This window comes from Sminthopsis crassicaudata, chromosome 3, assembly GCF_048593235.1.
Source record: "Sminthopsis crassicaudata isolate SCR6 chromosome 3, ASM4859323v1, whole genome shotgun sequence".
NCBI classification, from domain to species: domain Eukaryota; kingdom Metazoa; phylum Chordata; class Mammalia; order Dasyuromorphia; family Dasyuridae; genus Sminthopsis; species Sminthopsis crassicaudata.
Window position 1 is genome coordinate 165813434 of NC_133619.1, and position 21686 is coordinate 165835119.

The window sequence follows — 21686 nt, forward strand, 5'->3', positions numbered from 1 at the left end:
TAGCCTTTAAAGTATAATATAAAAATGTAGTCCATCTTTCTATAATCCCTGGATATTTTTCCTTCTGAACTCTGTAATTTTGGTATTCTCTATGTTGTTTATACATGAAACTTCATTTCCTTTCCCAATGCCTTTGCATTAGTTTTCCTGATGACTACTGACTCCTTAACTTTCTTTATATTTGTCATATACATTTACATACACACACACACACATATATGCCTATCTCTTCCATTAAAATATAAGTTCCTTGTTTGTTACCAACTATTTCATTCTTTGTGCTCATATCTATAGGAAGTAGCACAAGTTTTAGAACACAATTTTCTTAATTTGTGCTTAACAAATATTTGTTGAAAACCTAAACTCAACAGAAAATTTATAATCTAAGAGCCAATATCAAAGATTAATTTAAAGGGACTCAATACAGATTGTTTATGTTCTATATGTGGAAATGTAAACCATATGTCTAAGATTGACATTAGTAATTGGGTAGTCCAAAAGAAAGATTGTGATAGAACTCAATGTGATGTGACTCTAAAAAGCAAAATAACCTAGAAAAAAGTAAAAATAATTATTATGCTATATGAAAGAGGCACAAGAACTGACATAGAAGAATTAGATGGGAGAGGTGGACTAGTAGTTCTGAAAACCTACACTCACATCTGAAATATGGGATAAAAGAGGGAACAATATGTATATATGTCAGTATACACATATGTATGCATACAAACACACAAATAGAGTGTAGCACCCTCCAAAATTTATAAAGAAATAAGTGGGGTGGGAATAAAATAAGGTGGGGTATAGAAGAATGTGTAAATTAGTGGAATTAGGATAAGGTGTGTATATGAATGGGAATGGGATAAAGAGAGAGGGAAATGGTGGGAAGAGAAGATAAGGAACTGATCCATGATGAGGGCAGGAGGTATATGGTGGGGTGACAGGGAGACTAAGTAATAGTAAGGTAGCAATTATTGCTCTCAGATGAAGTCAAACTTAAAAATGATTCAATCAAAAGAAATCTACATTATGTAAGCCATATTATTATTTTAAATGTATATATTCATAAATATGTATGTCTATGTATGTATTTAGGTGTAGGTATATGTATATGTACATGTAAATATGTGTATGTATTTATATTTGTACAGACATATATGTATGTTTGTGTATGTGTGTATCTATGCTTAATTGTAGCCTGTTTGGGGAGGTGTAGGGAAGAAGAAAGGGGGGAAAAAGAATAAAGTAAAAAGTGCACTGCAGAAAACAAAAGAAAACCTATAAGAAAGTAAAGAAAAAATGGACATTCCTGAATATAATCTCTTCTATTAATATATATACTATCTTGAATTGGAACTTTACTTTTACTCCCTGATGTTCTGGTGGGCAATGACAGTGTTTGGTTTTTTTTTTTTTCCCTTTATTTCTTTTTTTTTCTATTTTGCTTTTTTTCTTATTCTGCATTTAAGTTTTTAATAAATAAATATTTGTTGATTGAAGAGTTGATTTTGGGTTTTTTTGGATTTTTTTAATTGTTATTATTATTGTTGATTGATTTATTTCCAATCTGTGACTTTTTTATTCTCTGATTTGGAAAATTTTCCTGGAGTTCATCTTGGAAAGATGGATAAGATTTGAACAGACAGACAGAAGGAATCTCCAGTATGAAAAGGATGGTTAATGTACACAAAATAAAAACAGGCATAAAGGTGATACTGAGCATAGTATATGACAGGCATAAGGTGATACTGAGCATAGTATATGTGGAAAACAATGGAAATTCTAACCCAAATAGGTAATTGTCTCTTGTTGTTAAAGAGCTTCAGTATGTCTCTATTTGTAATTTATGCAAAATCCTGCAAGATATTTTCAGTGAGGTAAAATATTGGATTTTTTTTCCCCTTCATCATAGCTTATTTAAATTTATCTTTCAATTTAGGCACATTTCTTATATTGTTAGATGGAATAAAAACTAGTGATTTTCATTTCTCACATAATAACCCTTCATCTGTTTTTGTGCTTCAGATCACTTTTGAATCATTCCCCAGAGAAAACTACATTGTACTTTATTTAGTTGACCCTACCTAATCTTTATTAGTTTAAGTGCCCAGGATTCTTTCTAGAACTCTTTCCAGGTTTTCCTCATCTATCTTAAAAAGTGGACAGAGCCCAACTAGAAATAATCTATTAAGGATTTCATATACGGCTACTTAAAAAACACTGATGTGTTTTTGGGGGGGTCTTAAAATATTTTCCCTGATATACCTCTTAGTCAAAGGTCAAAGCTGTTTAAGAAAGAAGGACTATGAAACCCATTTGCTCCTAGAACTTTTAGAGATGCCAATAAAAACATATAACAAAAACTGAAAGTGAAAAGAGGAAGGCTGATTGAGCAATAAAAGAGGAGAAAACGTTAGTAAAAAACCTATTCTATGGTAACTACAGAGATGCATAGCAGAGGAAGGAAGAAAATTCAGGAGAGGCCTCCTGATGAGGCAAGAGAGGCTCTTAGATCCCCTCAGTGCTGGACATCAGCAAACAAGGCTAACAGGAAATGATCCATTCCATGTGGTCACTTATTCTGCCTTCTCTAACTCTCAAAGTTCAAGTAGTGAAATGGATGACGACAGAGAAAGAGGAGCAGTTAAGTTTTACTTCTTTACTTCTGGCCTCAAGAAAAGAGAAGAAATGAAAATCATGGATTGTATGTCCACCCTTCCTCAGAGAAAAAGCTCTGCATGGCAGTCTAGAGAAGGACTCCTGTCAGCCACTCTATTACTGACACTTCTCTCTGGTGGCCTGGCTCTGATTTCGTTGTACCAAGTGTTCACCCTGCAGGCTGAGTTGGGGAGTCTCCGGCATGAACTTCAGGCTTATCAGAGCAGGACTGAGCAACTGCAGGGCCTGCAGAGTGAGAAAGCAGGAACCTATCCTACTATTCTTCAGTCAGAAGCTGCTGCCATCACAGGACAAGTGAGTTACCAAGAAGCTGGCTAGCTCTGGATAAGGGTTACTTTTTCCTACCTCTATTTATTTATTTTTTAAATATTGGGTCTTTTCCATTAACAGGAGTTCGGAGAAGCCCCTGTCACAGGAGAAAACAGTCCCCAAATCAGCCTTAGACAAAGCAGAAGGAGCAGAAGAGGTGTTCCGGACTCAGGGGAAACTAGTAAGTTGAGGGGAAGCAGTCTTTCAGAAACTTCCCAACTGGGGCAAATATCATAACGCAAAAGTGGGGACAGTTAGGTGAATTCATTTTCCTTCCTGGATCTCTGATCTGCATGTTTGCTCCTTGCAAATAAAACCTGACCAGCTATGCTGCTAAAACAAGGAAGCCCTTTACAAGTATTGGTTCAATTGTTCCAGGTTCTAATGAAGAAGAGATTTAAGAATTAGCCTTCATGAGCTCTGGAAACATTTGGGGAAGTGGAGGAAGGGAAGGGAAAATACCTTTTTTATTATTCTTTCTCCTTATGGTGAACTTATTAAGCTTTCCTAAACAACAGATTTCATTGGAAGAATAATACACCTCTGAATGAGATAAAGGAAGCAGTTTGTTTAATCTTCAAATAAAATAAAGGCCACTTTGTCAGAAGCATTGCCCATGACTCACCTAATAAAACCCCACCTTTTCTTACCCCATTTTCAATTCTGAAACTATAATCAAATTAGGAACTGTCTTTGCTTTTGTATTTGTATGCTCACTGTTACACACAATGCTTGGTACATAAATGTTCTTTTTTTTCCCCATTCTTTCATTCAAATGCTTTCATCTCACTATTATTAGAATATGCCTATTTGGGACAGAAAGTTGGCTAAATACATTCTCTTCCAGGTGCCATTTTGTTATACTTATACCCAAACAGGTGTATTGCTTTAATCTTCTTGTTTCTCTCTAGACATTGTTTACAGACACTCCCTATAAAAACTGAATATGATGTTAATCTTTTTAAAAAATAATTCTTCATTAAATCCTTAATTTTAAAACATCTCCTTATATTAGAGATATGACATGTCAGAATGAATAGAGATCTGGCCACTGAATCAGGAAAACCTAAATCTTCCTGCTGTTGATACATACTGACTATGCAAATATGCAAAAAATATTTTAAGTAGTTCTCTAAGACTATTATTTACAGTGAAGGTACCTACTTATAGTCTAAACAGAGTTCCCTCTTCTAAGAGTTTCCTAATCTAATATAATCAGAGGTTTAATCTTTATTCTTCTGCTAGTTAATCTTTTCCCAGCACACATTTCCTAGAATAGTTTATAGTATCACAGGGTGTTAGAGATGACTTAGAATCCTCCCTATTTAGTGTATTTTAATGTAAGAGAAAAATTGAGACCCAGAGAGATAAAATATCAGATCTGAGATCACCAGTTACCTTTAATTATTTGTACTGCTTTGCATTTAGCCATCCAGAGCTCATTTGCACACGATCAAAAAATATATAATTCATAATCATTTAGGAATTTATGTTTTAGAATTGACAAAGTATGATTTAAAATATAATGTTTGCCATCATATTTTTATTAAAGCCCCAACTATTCCCTTTTAAAAGATGTGCTCATAAAATGCAATCCCTCTTTCAAATCCAAATTTAAGATATATCTTCTTTGTGAAGCATTTCCTTACCAATCCAGATCATTATAAATCTTCCCTTTTCTGAGTTCCTAGAGTAACATTTATCATTTTTACAAGTCATACTCATTTGGGATTTATGACATTTTACTTTTCACTCTTGGTTATATTTGTATGTGTCTGGTCTACTTACTAATAGAAACAGAAGCTCTGGGAAGAAGGAAGGAGAAAAGAAGGATAAAACCTGGTTTTTCAAACAGTAGCTACTATAATCCCTTGCACATAGTACACAGTAAAAACATGTTTGTGATTGATTCAATAGGAATTTTAAAATGACTTGGAGGTTACTTCTCAGTATATTTCTTCTGAATATCTTCTCATTTCTCAGTTTGAATTTAATAAGAAAACATTTTATGAAATATTAAAAGTTTATATTTAATAAATGTGATTGAAAAACATAAGAGCACTGCTATGAAGGCATAGAGTTCCAGCCAGGATGGTCTAGGTCTTTTGGCTGCGAAGGTGACCCAGGGAGGATAGCTCCCTGAAACTTTCAACTCAATGGCCACAGAAACAATTACTTTCAAATATTTCTTTAGTGAGAATTCTGATGAATTGGAATTTAGCTTCCATTTCATTCTTCAGTGCCAATATTTTTTCTTAATCATTTTTTTAACTTTTCAAATTAAAGACTTAGCTGGGTTCAAAATATTTCACAAGATTGTTTCTGATTAAAATATAACAAACAGAAATGTGGGGAAATCCAGTATAAAAGAGGTGCCAAATAGCCCAGAGTATCTCAAATTAATTTCATGCCCAAACTCATAAATATATCTAGAGTTTGACTATTTAGTAGTGGCTTACTCTAGTACAAACTGCTTTCTGCAATAGCAAAGGCAAATAAGTACCACTTTTTTAATAGATGAGGGCTTTACTATCCAACTTTCCAATCCTACTTGTTTAAATCTCTTTATTCTTAGATATCCAAGGAGTACATCTATTTTCTATAGCTTGCTCCTCTTTCCATGCTTATTTTTGGAAAAACTTCAAATTTGTCTTCTTTACAGTTCTAAATTTGTTGTGACCTGTGAAGCTACAGTGAGAAGAGATTATAAAGATGCTTAGCCTGATAAGTTTAATGGGTGAGTACAGCATTGAGTTTCAGGAGAAGCAAGAGGCCCTACATTCTTGTCTATATAGAAAGCAATCATGAATCTCTTTTCCACCAATCCATACAAAAGCTTATATCAAAGAGCCAGCTGGCTACTGACACTGTATCCTTTGGCCAAAATTTGTCCCTGAGATTTTTTTTTCTTCCCGTGCATCAGAAATTTGGTCTCCAATGTTTGCAAAGAAAAACATCTGTTTTATTTGTTAGAGTGGAATATACAATTGATAGCTGTGTCCTAGCAACCATATTTTTTTAAAAAAATAGTTTTCCCCCCCCAGTTACATGTCAAAACAATTTTAAACACTTGTTTTTCTTTAAAGTTTTGAGTTCCAAATTATATCTTTTCCTCCTTTCCTTACTCCCTCTCCTTCCTCTTTTGTGAGATAGTAAACAATCAGATATAGGTTATACATGTACAGTTATGTAAATAATTTCCATAATAGTAATTTTTTTTTACAAAAAAGCTTGAGTAAAAAAAAGAATGAAGGAAAGAAAGCAAAAAATAGCATGCTCCAATCTGTTTTCAAACAATATCAGTTCTTTCTCTAGAGGTGTATAGTATACTGCATTCTTAGTCCTTTGGGATTTTCTTGGATCATTTTATTGCTGCAAATAACTAAATCATTCCCAGTTCTTTATTGAACAATATTGCCATTACTATATACAACATTTTCCTGGTTCTATTTACTTTACTTTGCATCAGTTCATGAAAGTCTTTCCAGGTTTCTCTGAAATCATCCTACTTGTCATTTCTTATAGAGCAATAATATTCCATTGTGATCATATAACACATCCTGTTTAGCCATTTCTCAATTGATGGACATCCTTTTGATTTCCAATTCTTAGCCATCACAAAAAAGAGCTACTATAAATACTTTTGTACAATATGCCCTTCCATCCACTCTTTTTTTTTTTTTTTTTTTTTTTTTTTTTTGTCTTTGGGATATAAAACTAACAGTGGTAGTGGTGGATTGAAGGGATTGCATAGTTTTATAATCCTTTAGGCAGAGAGGAAAACCAGTCATTACAGTTGTCTGATGAAGTGTCTACATGAAGAGTGTACATGCATACAAACATACATTATGCATAAACACAAGTGAAAGTCATGGACATGACTAAACAACAACAACTGTACCTCACTCCTTCCTTCCCCAGGCTTAATATTCTCTTGTATACTTGGTCACAGCTTCAAGCCCAGCCTTATCCCAATTAGGAGGACTAGGCTCCATAAATATGAGACTCTCCCTAATGAGAGAAGAAATAGCCAGAATAACGATTCCAAGGAGTAATCCCTTATTTGAGAAAAAATCAGTAAGGTTTGAGATAGTGGTTCTTAATTTTATCTGGTGAAATCTGGGTTTCTCAAAATAATGCTTTCAATTGCATAAAGTAAAATAAAATACAAAGGAATACAAAGAAAAACAATTGTAAGTGGAATGTATTACTTTTTTTAAAAAATGGGTGCTGGATGACTGCTGACTCCCCATTTTGGGGTACTGGGTCAATTACTGCTGATCTCACAAATAATAATAAAGAACTATGCTGTTTTCCAGAGGTATCTATGCAAGATGTAAGAGGGCTTCTCAAAGGTTATCACACTTGATAATTAATATCAACTTCTGGTAATGCAGTAGTTTTAGGATCCAGGAATTTACTCTGGCTTCTTTTTATCTCCCACATCTTAGATTAGGTGATGAAATCAGCAAAGTTAATTTCTGGCTATTTTCCACAATTTTCCATGAATCATTTATTCTTATTTTATCCCCACAAATCATATTTTAGTGAATCCATGACTTTATCAGTGTAAGTAAATTTAAATTAGATCACACTCCCATCAAACTTTTCTCATGATGGATAATGGATATGGATATATCCATATTTCCCAATAAATGTTCCAAAAGGAATTTATTCAATAAACCAAAAGGTTAGTCTTTTATTTTCTTACTGCATTTTTGTATGAGGACCAATACACAATTCAAGTTGTCCTTCCATTATTTTTCATTCTTCTTATATGACCGATTTTTGAGTTATTCTTATGCAAGAGTACTGAATTTGGTCAGAGGACTTAGACTGGTATCTTGCCTTTTCAAATCCTTTTTTTTGACAAGGCAGTGGGGTTAAGTGACTTGCCCAGGGTCACCCAATAGTAAGTATTAATGTGTGAGGCTGGATTTGAACTCAGATCCTCCTAACTTCACAGCTGGTGTTCTGTCCACTGTACTTTCCAGGTGCCCCACTCTTTCAGATCTTCTTATACCTTATAAGGTATAAGGTTTATACCCTTCAACAAGTATTCTTTAACTCAGTGATAATGGTCTGGCTGTTCCATGAAAAAGATTCTATTTCTCAGCTCTGGGCATTTTTTCTGCCTCCCCTGTGCCTAGAATGCTCTCCCACATCTGCTCTTCATAATTTTTTTTGAACTTTGTTATTATTAAGCTTGATATTTTAGAAACATAAACAGCCAAGAAACAAGTTAAACATTTTTTGTAAGTCAACTCAATCAAATGAGATGTTATACATCAATGTGCCATTCATTTGGTTAGAAGCAACAGATTAAACAACTAGTATTTCTTCATACATTCAAAATTTTTTTGAACTCATATCAAGGTCAAGGTACTAGTAATAGGCTAATTTTCCAGAAGTTTCTACATTTTGGTAGACTATGTAATAATAATTTTCCAGATGTGGCTGCTATTGTTAATATTTGTCAACTGTATCTTTTTCTAGATCAATTCCTATTTATAAAAAGCTCTACTAATCTTTCTTTTCACACTGTTGTAATAGAATTTAACAAGCATATTTCTGGAAATACTAATACAGAAGGATTAGAGAACAAACAACTGACATCTAATTTCTCTTAGTCTAAAAAAAGTTCATTCAGCAATTTATCAATAATGAACATTTTCACTGAGTTTTCACATAATTTGTATCTCTAACATATTTATTCAGTGTTATTTTGTATATTATAATTTTCTTCTAATCAATCATATATCCATGCTGAATTTTATGTGCGAGAGCAACTGCTACGTTTTGTCTAACTTTTCTACTTTACCCAATACTCCACATAATGATCTGTATATAATAAATACCACTCTCACCTCCTAGATATTCTCTCCCTGATACTTTCCAGATACTTCTTTCACCTGATTCTCCTCTTTCCTGACTGTCTCTTTTCAGAGAAGAGAAACTCATTATATATACTATGTCTTCTAACCTTAGGTATTACTCAAATTCTGTCTTGAGATTTTTTTTTCTTCTTTTTCTGAACTCATGGTGATTTGACTATTCCCAAAAATTTAATTCCTATCTTTGTGCATATGACATTCAGATGTACATATAGTCCCAGTGTCTTCCCTGAGCTTTAGTCTTGTACTGATAACTGCTTTATGGAAATTTTGAACTGGATGTTCCATAGATATTTCAAATTCAGCATGACACAAACTCTCCTCCCCAAGCCTTTCCAATGTTTTCTATTTAAAGGCACCACCATTGTTTTTCAGTCTACTAAGTTCATAACTGAAATATTATCATTGAACTTCTCACTTTCCCTTATGTAATTTCCATTATTACCAGTTGCCAAGATTTCTACATTTATATCTGACCCCTGTTTTCCATGCATATAACCAATATCTTACTTTAGGCCTTTATCACCTTTCAGCCAGTTTATCTCAGTCTCCTAATTAATTTCTCTGCCCTCTTTAGTTTATCATTGTCAGAAATGCTAATGTAATTTTCTTTAGATTCAGATATGATAATATAATTCCTCTAATTAATAAATTTATGTGACTTCTTATTGCCTCTAGAATAAGATATGAACTCATCTCTTGTACTTTTAAGCTGTTTACAACCTGGGCCCAAATTATAAATGACTCCCCTTCCTCTATTATGTGTTCCACAAACTACTCTTCTTTCTGTTCCTCACACCTGATATTCCGTCTCTTAGTGTTTGCATTTTCATGGATTGTTTCTTATAACAGAAATGCATTCTCTCTTTTTTCTCTGCCTTAAAAAAAAGTCATTATTTTCCCTCAAGATGCAACTTAATAGCTACTTTCTTCTAGCTTCTAGAAGCTTGTAAATGGAGCTTTTCCTGATTGCCCTAACAGTTAGTAATCCTTTTTGTATGCAGGTTGCTTATATATATTCTGTACATACTTATCTATGTATATATTGTCTTCCTAAATGAAATGTAAGTTCCTTAAGAGTAGAGATGATCACATTCTACATATTTGAATCCTTGGTGCCTAGTATGGTGCCTTCATAGTGGGTGCTTAACAAATGCTTATTGATTGAGTTATGGTTTTAGGGAATAGTCATGATCAGGTTGTGCCTTGGAGATTGAGTAAGAGCTGAATGAATGTAGGGTAGAAGAGGGGATTTTCAATGGTAGAAATGACACTAAATAAGCAAGTTTGTGGGAAGAAAGATGCATCATTCCCAATAAATTACATTTGCACCTTTGAAAAATATGTCATTTAAAAAAATTCATTTATTTTTTAGTAGTTGTGGTAGATGATGTCATTTAGGATATTTGATGTATAGACAGATGTGAAAAAGTATAGTCTGATGAACTTCAAAGATGATAACAGTTTATAAGGTCCATAATAACAACTCTTCTCTTCCCATCCCTCTTAAGATTTAATATTTATACTGAATTAAATGAGATCAAATCAGATATTTTGTAAATCGAAAAGTATAAGGTTTTATTATTTTAATGTGTTGCTATTTAGGAATCATTTAGATTCTGAATACTAATTGGAAAATGTCCACACTTTTAAAATAGTTTCCAACTTCATTATTTGCCTTGAAGGAATTTTTCATTTTGCCTTTGTAAGTTTCTCTATTTTGCTGGCATTAAGCAATAATTGAATAAACCTTTTTTTTTTTTTTTTTTGTATATCTACTACATCAAAACACTTAGATTAGGTACAAAAGACAAACAAAAATTACTAAAATGAAGTGACTATGTGATTAAGAAGTTGGTATCAGAAAGAATAAGCTATCTCCTTCATCAGAATGTGATATGTAGGGGGTCACAAAATTATGATTTGTTATTAGTAAATATTTTATTTGTATACCTATTATGTATATACCCAGGTCACAAAATTTTCTTCTGTAAAAAGGAATAGCTAGTGGAAAAAATTTTAGAAGCTCTAGGTTAGACTAATGAATACAATATATAATTGTATTATATATAAATATGTAATAAATCTTACATGTTATTTTCAAAATTATCCTGCTTATTTCCTTCAGTTTGCTTATGTGCATTTAAAAAATGTTAAAGGAGACCCTGCTTTGTCACCACTATTGCAATACTCCTATCCTTGACCCCCTTAATTAAAAATGGAGAAAAAGAAATAAGAAAAAAGAAACATAGTTAAACAAATTAATCCATTCAGTGACCATGTTTTATATATATATATATATATAAAATCTGTACCTGCTGTATATTACCTCTCTATCAAAAATGGTAACATGCTTCATAATGGGTCCTTCATACACAATATATTGAATTGAGTTCTTTAAAAAAATTGTTTTTCTTGACAATGTTACTCTCCTTATATAAATTGTTCTCCTGGTTCTGCTCACTTCACTCTGAGTTGGTCCTTAATATCCTAGATTCTCTGAAATCATCCCATCATTTCTATATGTATTAATATTCCTTTAAACTCATTTGCTACAATTTGTTCAGTAATTATTTAGCTAAATTTTAGTTGTTTTTTTTTTCTTTCTCCATTTTTTTTAATCTCCCTTCAAGATTAGGAAGTTTTTTTGTAAATATTCTTTTCCCAGTATTTTTCTTCTTTCTTTTTTACTCTTCTCCCATCCCTGCTATCATGTTCTACCCTAAATTTTCTCAAGCCTGATTCCTTCAGGTGATCTTTACATGGGATAAGCTTGAGTTCCTTTACCATTCTGTCTTCCTTTTCTGGAAGCTCTCCAATGTATCATTGTTCTTGTGTATAATGCTCAGAACTAAATACCCCAGAAACCTATAGATTAAAGAACAGCTATCCACTCCTTTTGTAAAATGGCTCAGAATCTCATCAGCTTTTGGAGCTGCCACATTTTTTTAAACTGCTAATGCATTTTCCAATTCATTCAAACAACTAGATCTGTTTCCAACAAAATTTCTCTAGCTATGGCCAATTCTATCTTGTACTTGTGAATTTTATTTTTATTTTGATATTCAAGCGTAAAACTACAAATCTCATCTGATCTGATTCAGCTCAATACTTTTACTTGTTGAGATATTTTGAACCTTGATCATCATTACACAGTCACTAAACATTAATTAAACACTCAATATGGGCCAGGTATTGTACTGAACTCTGGAGATTCAAAGAAAGACAAATGCCTGTCCTTAATCTCAAGGAGCTTATTCAGTTTAGTGACATCTATAAATCTGATGTATATGCCATCAGTACCTTTAAATAAATAATTAGTTAAGAAAAATAAACAGCACAAGTCCAAGCATAGATCTACAAGATAATCCAATGGAGTACTCCTGCCAGTTTGCCATTAAACCATTAACAAAATACTCTGTGAGTCAAGTCTGGAAATTAGTTCTGAATGCATAAAATGTATTCTTTCACAAGTTTTTATTTTGCTGTCCAATTAGCATTTTCTTTGAGATATTGATTATAGCTATTTTTATGTTCTTAATTTCTTTTGAGTTTATGTTTTGGTCTTACTTGCCAGTATTACAGCTTTTAATTGTCAAGATTTTTTTATTGTTATTGTTTGCTCATATTCCTAGCCTATTTCTTGATTTCAAATTTTATAATAAAGTTGAACTTTGCTCATCTTGGGGAGGGGAAGCACTTATTCCCAAACTTTCAGGCTTTTTCATGTTACTGTTAAGTGATAATTCTGGAGGTATGAGATTTTGGTGCTTCCAAGGTGGTGTGATCTGTCCCTCAGACTATGCTCTGGTCTTTAGGAAGGAGTCCTGTTCCTCTGAAGCTACAAGTTCTAGCATTCCCCTTGGCCTTGAATCTGTGACCAGATCTCTTGATCTCCTGTAACTGGAAGTACTAGTGCTACTTTTTGCCTTGAAATTGCTCTGGACCTTTCTCAACCAAAAGCTGAAAAAAGGAGGAAAAAAAAATTACATATAATCCTCTACTTATCTAGTTGGGGAAATTATCAGCTTTTCTCCACTAATTAACATCCTGTCCCCTCCCATCTGTAAGCCCCTGTTTTATTTTATTTTGAGGGGGATGGACCTTTTTTCTGATTTTAATTTGTGGAGAACTGTATGTCATGGAAAGTTATGGGAATTAGTAAGTTTAGCTCTTTTTCAATGCACCAGAAAGGTGATCAAAATGGCACAATAGTATATCTTGCCTTTTTGTCTAGGTTGTAGTAGTGGTAGAAAGCTGGATGAAGAATAATGTTACATATATCCTCTGAAATGTGAAAGAGAAAATTAAGCTATTTAAGATATTTAGATACTGGTTTTCTAGCAAATAGTATAATACATGACCTAAAGTAAGCACTTAACATTGATTATTGGTCAACTAGTTGAAATTGCTTTTTTTCTTTAAAAAAAAAAAAATCATTCATTGCTGAAGTATTAGAAAGTCAAACATTTTGATCTCTGGTATATTAATACTTCAATAAACCAACAGTAGCCAAGTCTAATGAATAGAAAGAATATGATTGACTAATGCTATCAATAATAGAGTAAGGCATCTTTTTCTGAGGAAAAAAATATGGATGTTTGTACTTTGATTTTGATTTAATTCATATAGCAGTATGTGGGATTGGTGCTAGACCCCCTTTCCCAAATTAACTAAGCAGAGACATCTTCAGGTACAAAGAGAAAACATTTATTTAATCCTGAAGAGAGAGGCCCAGGAGTCATCCCAACTCCCAACATGTGCTCCTGAACCTGGCCAGCAGGAAGTAGAACAAGCGGTTAAATAAGAAAAAACCCAAGCCTTTTCATTGGATAGACTAAAAGGATATAACCATCCTTGACCAATGGTCACCAATGTTGTCTGCTTCCCACAGGTCACATCACTTCCTATAACTTCCTGTCACTTCCTGGAACTTCACTAACTTCCTGCATTCCAGGGTTTAAGACTAGGAATAGGGATCATGTGACTTTCTAATAAATCACTAAAATAACCCAGCAGTAAATCTAGTTATACTGTAATCTAAAAACACATCAATGCTATATTTTCATGCTTACTTAATATATATTTTTATATTAACCTATGGTAAAAAACAAAAAAAAACATTATTAATATTTACATAGGATTTTCTATTCACAAAACAATATCTCATAAACTTGTTTAATGTGGAATTAATTCTTGAAAGTTTTTTTTTTAATTTAGAATCAAATAATCAGTATTGCAAGAGTAGCAAACATATTTAATATGTTCTTTATTATATTAGTACATACTAAGCTAGATTTTTAGGTATTTGAAATTTTATTCTATTTTTTTTTTCTTTACTGGAAGAGACAGCAGGGGATTATTTTCCAAAATATAATTGCTTGATTATGCAATCTTATTAAGAATTCATATTTTATTTGGAAAAAAGTATTGATTTCTTTTTTGGTTCAATACTGTAAAGTGAACTCATTTTCACTGTTAAGTTTTCCAGCTGATTATGCTACATGTTAAATATAATTGAAGTGGATGTTATAGTTTCTCTATATCCCAGTGCATTTTACAGACAATCCTACTGAAGCTTCTGAGATAAACGCTTAACATTTTAAATGAAACTAGATTAAAAACTAAAGATGAATAGAAGACTTCCTTCGATTTCTGTAGCTTTTCTAGAACCATATGAATATAAGTGTACATCATATTGAAAAATTGGTCTTTATATGTGTAGCTACACATCTGATAATTATATCAACAGCAGTCATGGATTCCACTGCAAGTGGTAAGAAATATTTCTTAGATATTATGCTGACATGTTGATTTGAATATTATCAATCAAATAAGAATTTAATATGTTGTGGCATGTCCCACTATGCTATGCTTTGGAGATACAAAGACAAAAATGAAATAACATAAATATCTACATATCTCTACATGTGCCCAAATGTTATAAATAGATATATTTATGTATGCATGTATATTATAATTACAAAGTAACTTTAGAGATGAAGACTGTAGCAGTGGGGAGGACTATAAAAGGCTTCGTGTAGAAAGTTGTTTTTGAGATGACTCTTGATGTAAAACAGAGATTCCAAGAGGTAGAAGCAAAGAAAAAGGCATTTCAGACAAAAAGGACAGAAAATGCAAAGTTATGGAGTTGAGGATATTCATATGCAAGGAACTGAAAATAGACTAGTATGAATAGACCATAGGATATTTTGAAAGGAATATTATGTAAGAAGTCTGGAAAGTAGGAAGGGACCAGGTTGTAAAGAGTATTTTAAGTGTCAAACAGAAGAGGATAATATTTGGTTGGATAGAGACAATAGAGAGTCAATGGAGTTTTCTGAGGTATAGGAGGAAGGGGAGGTAACATTGTCAGATTTTGATTTTTATAAAAATCACTTTGGTGTTTGTTTGAAAGATGACTTTAAGTGGGGAAAGCCTTGTGGTCAGAGAATCAATTCATATTGCAATAGTTCTTCTAAGAAATAATGAATATACTATTAGCTTTATTTTTCAGGAGAAGGTAATTTGTATTAGTTTCTTATTGTTTCTACTGACATAACATTTTTGTGTTTTAGGAATACAAGACTGCTTGCAGTTAATTGCTGATGGTACAAGTCCCATGATACAAAGAGGTAACAATAATGAATCATATTTTGCCCCATTTAGACACTATATTAAATGTCTAATGCTATCATCCTGAATTACAGGTCAAACAACATAGCATATGTTAAAAACTAGCATATCTAATACTTGCATGATGGGCCTTAAAATTCCTCCTATAGTGGATCCCTTCCCCCAACTCTTTTCTTACTTGGGCTAACCATACCCAATTTCTTAATTTATTTCTAATATGAAATAATTTGAAAGTTTTTCTTGACTCTGTGGATTTTTCTCTAGACATTTCTAGACATTTCTTTCTCTAGACAGCTTATCAATATTCTTCCTAAAATGGGTTACCCAGAGTTGAATTTAATACTTCATATGTAATTTGACTCTTAAATAATATTGAACAATTCTATCCTGGCAGTTTGGTTCTGTTAATTTAGCTCATTTTTATTAATCTTACATATCCAGTAGGAAGTTTGAATAAAAAGACTATGACTAGTGTCCTATAGATTTCTAATTTCTTGGGATATTTGTAAAACACTAATTTAAATTAATAAGGTGACCATGAGTAAATATATTGAATATATAATATACTTAAGGCAATACAGAAATGGAATGGTATTATAACTCTATATAAAGAACTATAGCTAGGCCTTTTGGGAAATAAATTCAGGGAATATTAATAACAAATCACTTTTTTTCCTTTTGTAACAATCTCATTAGCCTTCTGGTTTGTTATTTAAATAATACATAGTATTCCTAATTGAGGGTTACTAAAACTAATATGATGCTGAGATGGAAAGGACGTTAAAGTTCCTCCACTACAACAATCCTTTTGTTTTACAGAAGAGGAAACAAAATTTAAGTTTATGCAACTGTATTAAATGATAGAACTAACATTTAAATCTATTTGTTGTTTTTAATTCAAGGTTTCTTTAATCTATTGATCATTAGGCATGGAGCTATTTCTTCCATAGTCATAAACATCAAAATGGGTTTATGATGTCATATATATGGCCATTCATCCAGTGATGCAGAACAAATGACATGTTTTGAAAATATGTTTACTTAACAATATAATGGGAAGGAAATTCAGTAAAGAATGCAGTGTTAATTTTTTTAAAGCAAATTATAATATTTTAAAATGTTTAACTTAAAAAAAAATTGAGTCCCAAATGATCCCTCTTCCTTACTCACTGAGAATGAAGGCAATATGATATGATTGTACATATGAAATCAAGAAAACATTTCCTTATTAATCATGTTATTAAAAAGCAAGAAAAATAAAGAAGATTATACTTTAATTTGGACTCAGAGTTAATCAATTCTTCCTCTAAAAGTAGATTGCAATTTTTATCATGAGTCCTTACTAATTGTCTTGGATCTTTATTTTGCTGAGCATAGCTAAATCATTCACAATTGATCATCGTTCAATATTATTTTTTGCTGTATACAATGATCTCAGTCTGATTGCTTCACTTAGCATTAATTCAAATAGATATTTCCAAGTTTTTTTGAAGTCATACAAAAGGGATGACATTTCTTATAAAACAATAGTGTTTCATCATAACTTGTTCAGCCATTCCCCAACTGATGGGTATCCTCTCAATTTCCAAGTCTTTGTCACTGTAAAAAAGCACTGCAATTTTTTTTTGAACATATAGATAGATCATTTTTCCTTTTCTTTTATCTCTTTAGGTTACAAGCTTGGTACTAATATGAGGTCAAGGAGTATGCAGTATTTTTTGGGCATAGTTTCAAATTGTTCTCTAAAATGGTTTGACCAGTTCATAACTCCACCAACAAACAGCTCATTAGTGTAGCCATTTCCCCAAATCTCCTTCAATATTTGGTATTTTTGATAGTTGTGAGGTGGGTACTTCAAAGTTTTAATTTGCATTTCTCTAGTAAATTGTGATTTAGGACTTTTTTATGACTGTTAATAGATAATTTTGATTTTTATTCAAGATTGCCTGTTCATATCCTTTGACCATTTATTTATCAAATGAAGAATGACTTATTTTTTTATAAATGGGATGAATATTAGAGAAAAGAGGACTTAGTCTGAGAAATTTGCAGTAAAAATCTTTTATACTACTTTGTTGTCTATGGTACTATTTATCAAAAATATAGTTTTCCTATTTGTATCCCTTTATTAGATCTATTTTTGCTTTTTCTTTGAGATTATAATTGGTAATAAAAAATCCTTTTTTCCTTCATTTGAACACAATAGATTCTACTCCAACTTATTTAACTCTGTTAAAACTCTGTCTCTCTCTCTCTGTTTAAAGTGTATCTCTTGTAAACTCTCTTGTAAACAACATATTGTTGAATTCTGTTTTCTTTTTTCCTCCCCTTTTTATTGTTTTGTTTTTTTCTGATTATATATGTATATTAATTTTAAAAAATACATATTTCTTTATGAATAATGTTGGGAAAGAAAAATCAGCACAAAAGGGAAAAACCATGGGAGAGGAAAAAAAAAAAGCAGAAAGAAGAAAAAAAAAAAGAAATGACTATAACATGTGTTGACTTACATTCAAACTCCATAGTTCTCTCTTTGGATGCAGATGGCATTTTTTCTAGAGTTTATTGGAATTGTCTTAGATCATTGAACTGCTGAGAAGAAACAAGTCTTTCATAGTTGATCATTGAACAGCCTTGCTGTTACTGTGTATATGTATTCCTGGTTCTACTTGTTTCACTCAGCATCAGCTCATATAAATCTTTCCAGCTCTTTCTAAAGTCAACTTGTTCATTTTTTAAATAGATTCCATATACCATAACATATTCAGTCATTCCCCAATTGATAGTCATCTACTCAATTTTCTAATTCTTTGCCACCACAAAAAGAGCTGCTACAAACATTTTTGTACATATGGGTCCAGTAGTGGCAGTGATAGATCAAAAGATATGCACAGTTTGATAGCCCTTTAGACATAGTTCCAAATTGCTCTCCAGAATGATTGAATCATTTCACAATTCAATCAACAATGCATCTGTCCCAGTTTTCCCACATCCGCTCCAACATTTATTATTTTTTTTCTGTCATCTTAGCTGATCTGAGAAGTGTGATGTGGTACTCAGAGTTGTTTTAATTTCTCTAAGCAACAGTGATTTAGAGCATTTTATCATATGACTATAGATAGTTTTAATTTCATCATCTGAAAATTGTTCATATATTTTTTACCATTTATCACTCGGGAAATGACTTGTATTCTTAAAAATTTGCCACAGTTCTTTAGAAATGAAGCCTCTGTCAGAAAAACTAGCTAGAAATTTTTTTTTCCCCTGCTTTGTACTTCCCTTTTTAATCTTGTTTCTGTTGGTTTTATTTATGCAAAGCCTTTTTAATTTAATGTAATCAAAATGATCCATTTGCATTTCATAATGTTCTCTAGTTCTTCTTTGCCATAAATTCCTTCCATCTCTAAAGATCTGACATGTGAACTATCCTTGATCTCCTAATTTGCTTATTTATACTCAAATCATATACCTATTTTGCCCTTATTTTGGTATGGGGTGTGAAAAGAAGGTCATGCCAAAATTTCGATCTATTATTTTCCAGTTCTTCTAGCAAGTTTTGTGAAATAGTGAATTCTTATTTCAGAACTTGGAGTTTGAAGGTTTATCAAATACTAAATTACTATAGTCATTAATTACTGTGTCATGTGAATCTAATCTATTCCACTGATCTACCACTTTGTTTCTTAGCCAGTACCAAATGGTTTTGATGACTGCTGCTTTATAATATAGTTTTAGGTCTGGTACTGCTAGGCCACATTTTTAAAAATTAATTCCCTTGAAATATCTTGACCTTTTGTTTTTCCACATAAATTTTATTATTTTTTCTGGCTCTAGAAAATAATTTTTTGGCAATTTGATTAACATGACACTGAAAAAATAGATCAATTTAAGTAGAATTATCTTTTTTTTTTTTTTATTAAATTAGCTCAATCTATCCAGGAGCAATTGATAATTTTCCAGTTGTTTAGATCAGATTTTATGTGTGTGAGAAGTGTTTTGTAATTGTGTTCATATAGTTCCTGGGTTTGTTTTGGGGTAGACAGCCAAATATTTTATCTTATCCACAGTAATTTTAAATGGAATTTCTCTTTCTATCTCTTGTTGATGGCCTTTGTTAATAATATATAGAAATGTTGATTATTTGTGTGAGTTTATTTTATATCTTGCAACTTTGCTAAAGCTTTAATTGTTTCAAATAGTTTTTGGATTCTTATTTAGAATTCTCTAAGTATCTCATCTTATCATCTGCAAAGAGTGATGATTTTGTTTCTTCATTACCTACTATAATTCCTTTAATTTCTTTTTCTTGGTCATAATGTAGTATCCTGTGGATGAGTTGCTGTAATCTCTTTGCTAATATTTTGTTTAAAATTTTTGCATCAGTATTCATCAGGGAGATTGGTCTGTAATTTTCTTTCTCTGTTTTGGCTCTGGTTTGGATATCAGTACCAAATTCATGTCATAGAATTTGACAGGACTCCTTTACCAATTTTTCCAAATAGTTTGCATAGTATTGGAATTAATTGTTTTTTTAAATTTTTGGTAGAATTTGGTAGAATTAATTTGTAAATCCACCTGGCCTTGAGGATTTTTTCTTAAGGAGTTGATTGATGGCTTGTTCAATTCTTTTTCTAAAATGGGGCTTTATTTAAGTAATTTATTTTTTCTTTTATTAATCTAAACAATTTATATTTTTTGTAAATATCCATCCATTTCATTTAGATTGTCAGGTTTGCTGACATACAGTTGGGCAAAAGAGCTCCTAATTATTGTTTTACTTTCTTTTTCATTGGTGGTAAGTTCATCCTTTTCATTTTGATGCTGGTATTTTTTTTCCTTTCCTTTTTCTAATCAAATTAACCAAAGGTTTAACTATTTTTTGCTTTTTTTTTTCATAAAATAAATTCTTAATTGTATTAATCAGTTCAATAGTTTTCTTAGTCTCAATTTTATTAATCTGTCTTTGAATTTCAGCATTTCTAATTTGATAATTAGGGGTTTTTAATTTGTTCTTTTTCTATCTTTTTTAGTTGCATACCCAAGTCATTGATCTCTTCTTTCTCTATTTTATTCATATAACTATTCAGATCATATAAAATTTTTCTCCAAAACTACTTTGGCTGCATCCTATAGGTTTTGTATGTTGTCTCATTATTGTCATTTTCATAGATGAAATTATTGATTGTTCCTATGATTTGTTGTTTAGCCCCCTCATTCTTTAAAATTAGATTTAATTTCCAGTAGGCTTTTAATCTATTTTTCCTAGACCTTTATTGAATATAATTTTCATTGCATCATGGTCTTAAAAGGAAGCATTTAATATTTCTACATTTTTGCATTTGATTGATTTATGTTCAATACATGAGATCAATTTTTGTGTAGGCGTCATATACAGCTGGGAAAAGGGTGTATTCTTTTCTGATCTTATTCATTTTTCTCCAGAGGTCTATCATATCTAAGTTTTCTAGCATTCTGTCAACTTCCCAAGTTTCTTTCTTGTTTATTTTGTGGTTAGATTTGTCTGATTCTGAGATGGGAAGTTGAGATCCCCTACTAACATAGTTTGGTTGTCTATTTCTTCCTATAACTGGCTTAATATCTTCTCTTAGAATTTGAATACTCTGCCAAGTTACCTCCCAGCTGCTCACCTCATCAGGGGTCAACTGGCTCTTACCTTCACCAAGTCTTCAGACATCTCGGCTCTGATTATCTCAATCAGAGAGCTACCTCTTTAGAGGTTCCACCACAGAACACCCAAGTCACTCAAGTATGCAGCAACAGGTCTTTATTTTAACTCTTTACATAGAATTCCCTAACATTCCCTCTAGCCTTCCCTCCAGAGTTCTCCTGGAGTTCCCTCCCCCCACCTTCTGCAAACCCCTTTTTATAGTCCCCAGATCACGTGACTAAGAGTGCACAAATTTGAGCATAATCCGCAAGAGCCAGGAGGCTTTTCCTCGTTAATGAGGCTTACTCAATACCTCAATGTCCTGTTATCAGGCTCAGGCAGAATAAGCCTTCGAGTGCCTCTTATACTCTGCCCTTGAGATCTGCCCCTGACTCTAACACTACCACTTGGTGCATATACATTTAGTATTAATATTACTTCATTATCTATGGTACCCTTTAACAAGATATAGTTCCCTTCCTTATCTCTTTTAATTAGAT

The 21686-nt window shown here is 32.1% G+C and overlaps 1 protein-coding gene across 1 annotated transcript in view; it reads left to right on the forward strand.

The window, feature by feature from the left end:
- The first annotated feature begins 1820 nt into the window (after nucleotides 1-1820).
- The window catches only part of TNFSF13B (TNF superfamily member 13b), a 57202-nt gene continuing 37336 nt past the window's right edge, over nucleotides 1821-21686 (forward strand). Inside the window, exons 1-3 of the mRNA XM_074299514.1 lie at nucleotides 1821-2973; nucleotides 3070-3169; nucleotides 15461-15517. Coding sequence (XP_074155615.1) covers nucleotides 2491-2973; nucleotides 3070-3169; nucleotides 15461-15517 — 640 coding nt within the window. The 5' untranslated portion in view covers nucleotides 1821-2490. The remainder of the gene's footprint in view (nucleotides 2974-3069; nucleotides 3170-15460; nucleotides 15518-21686) is intronic.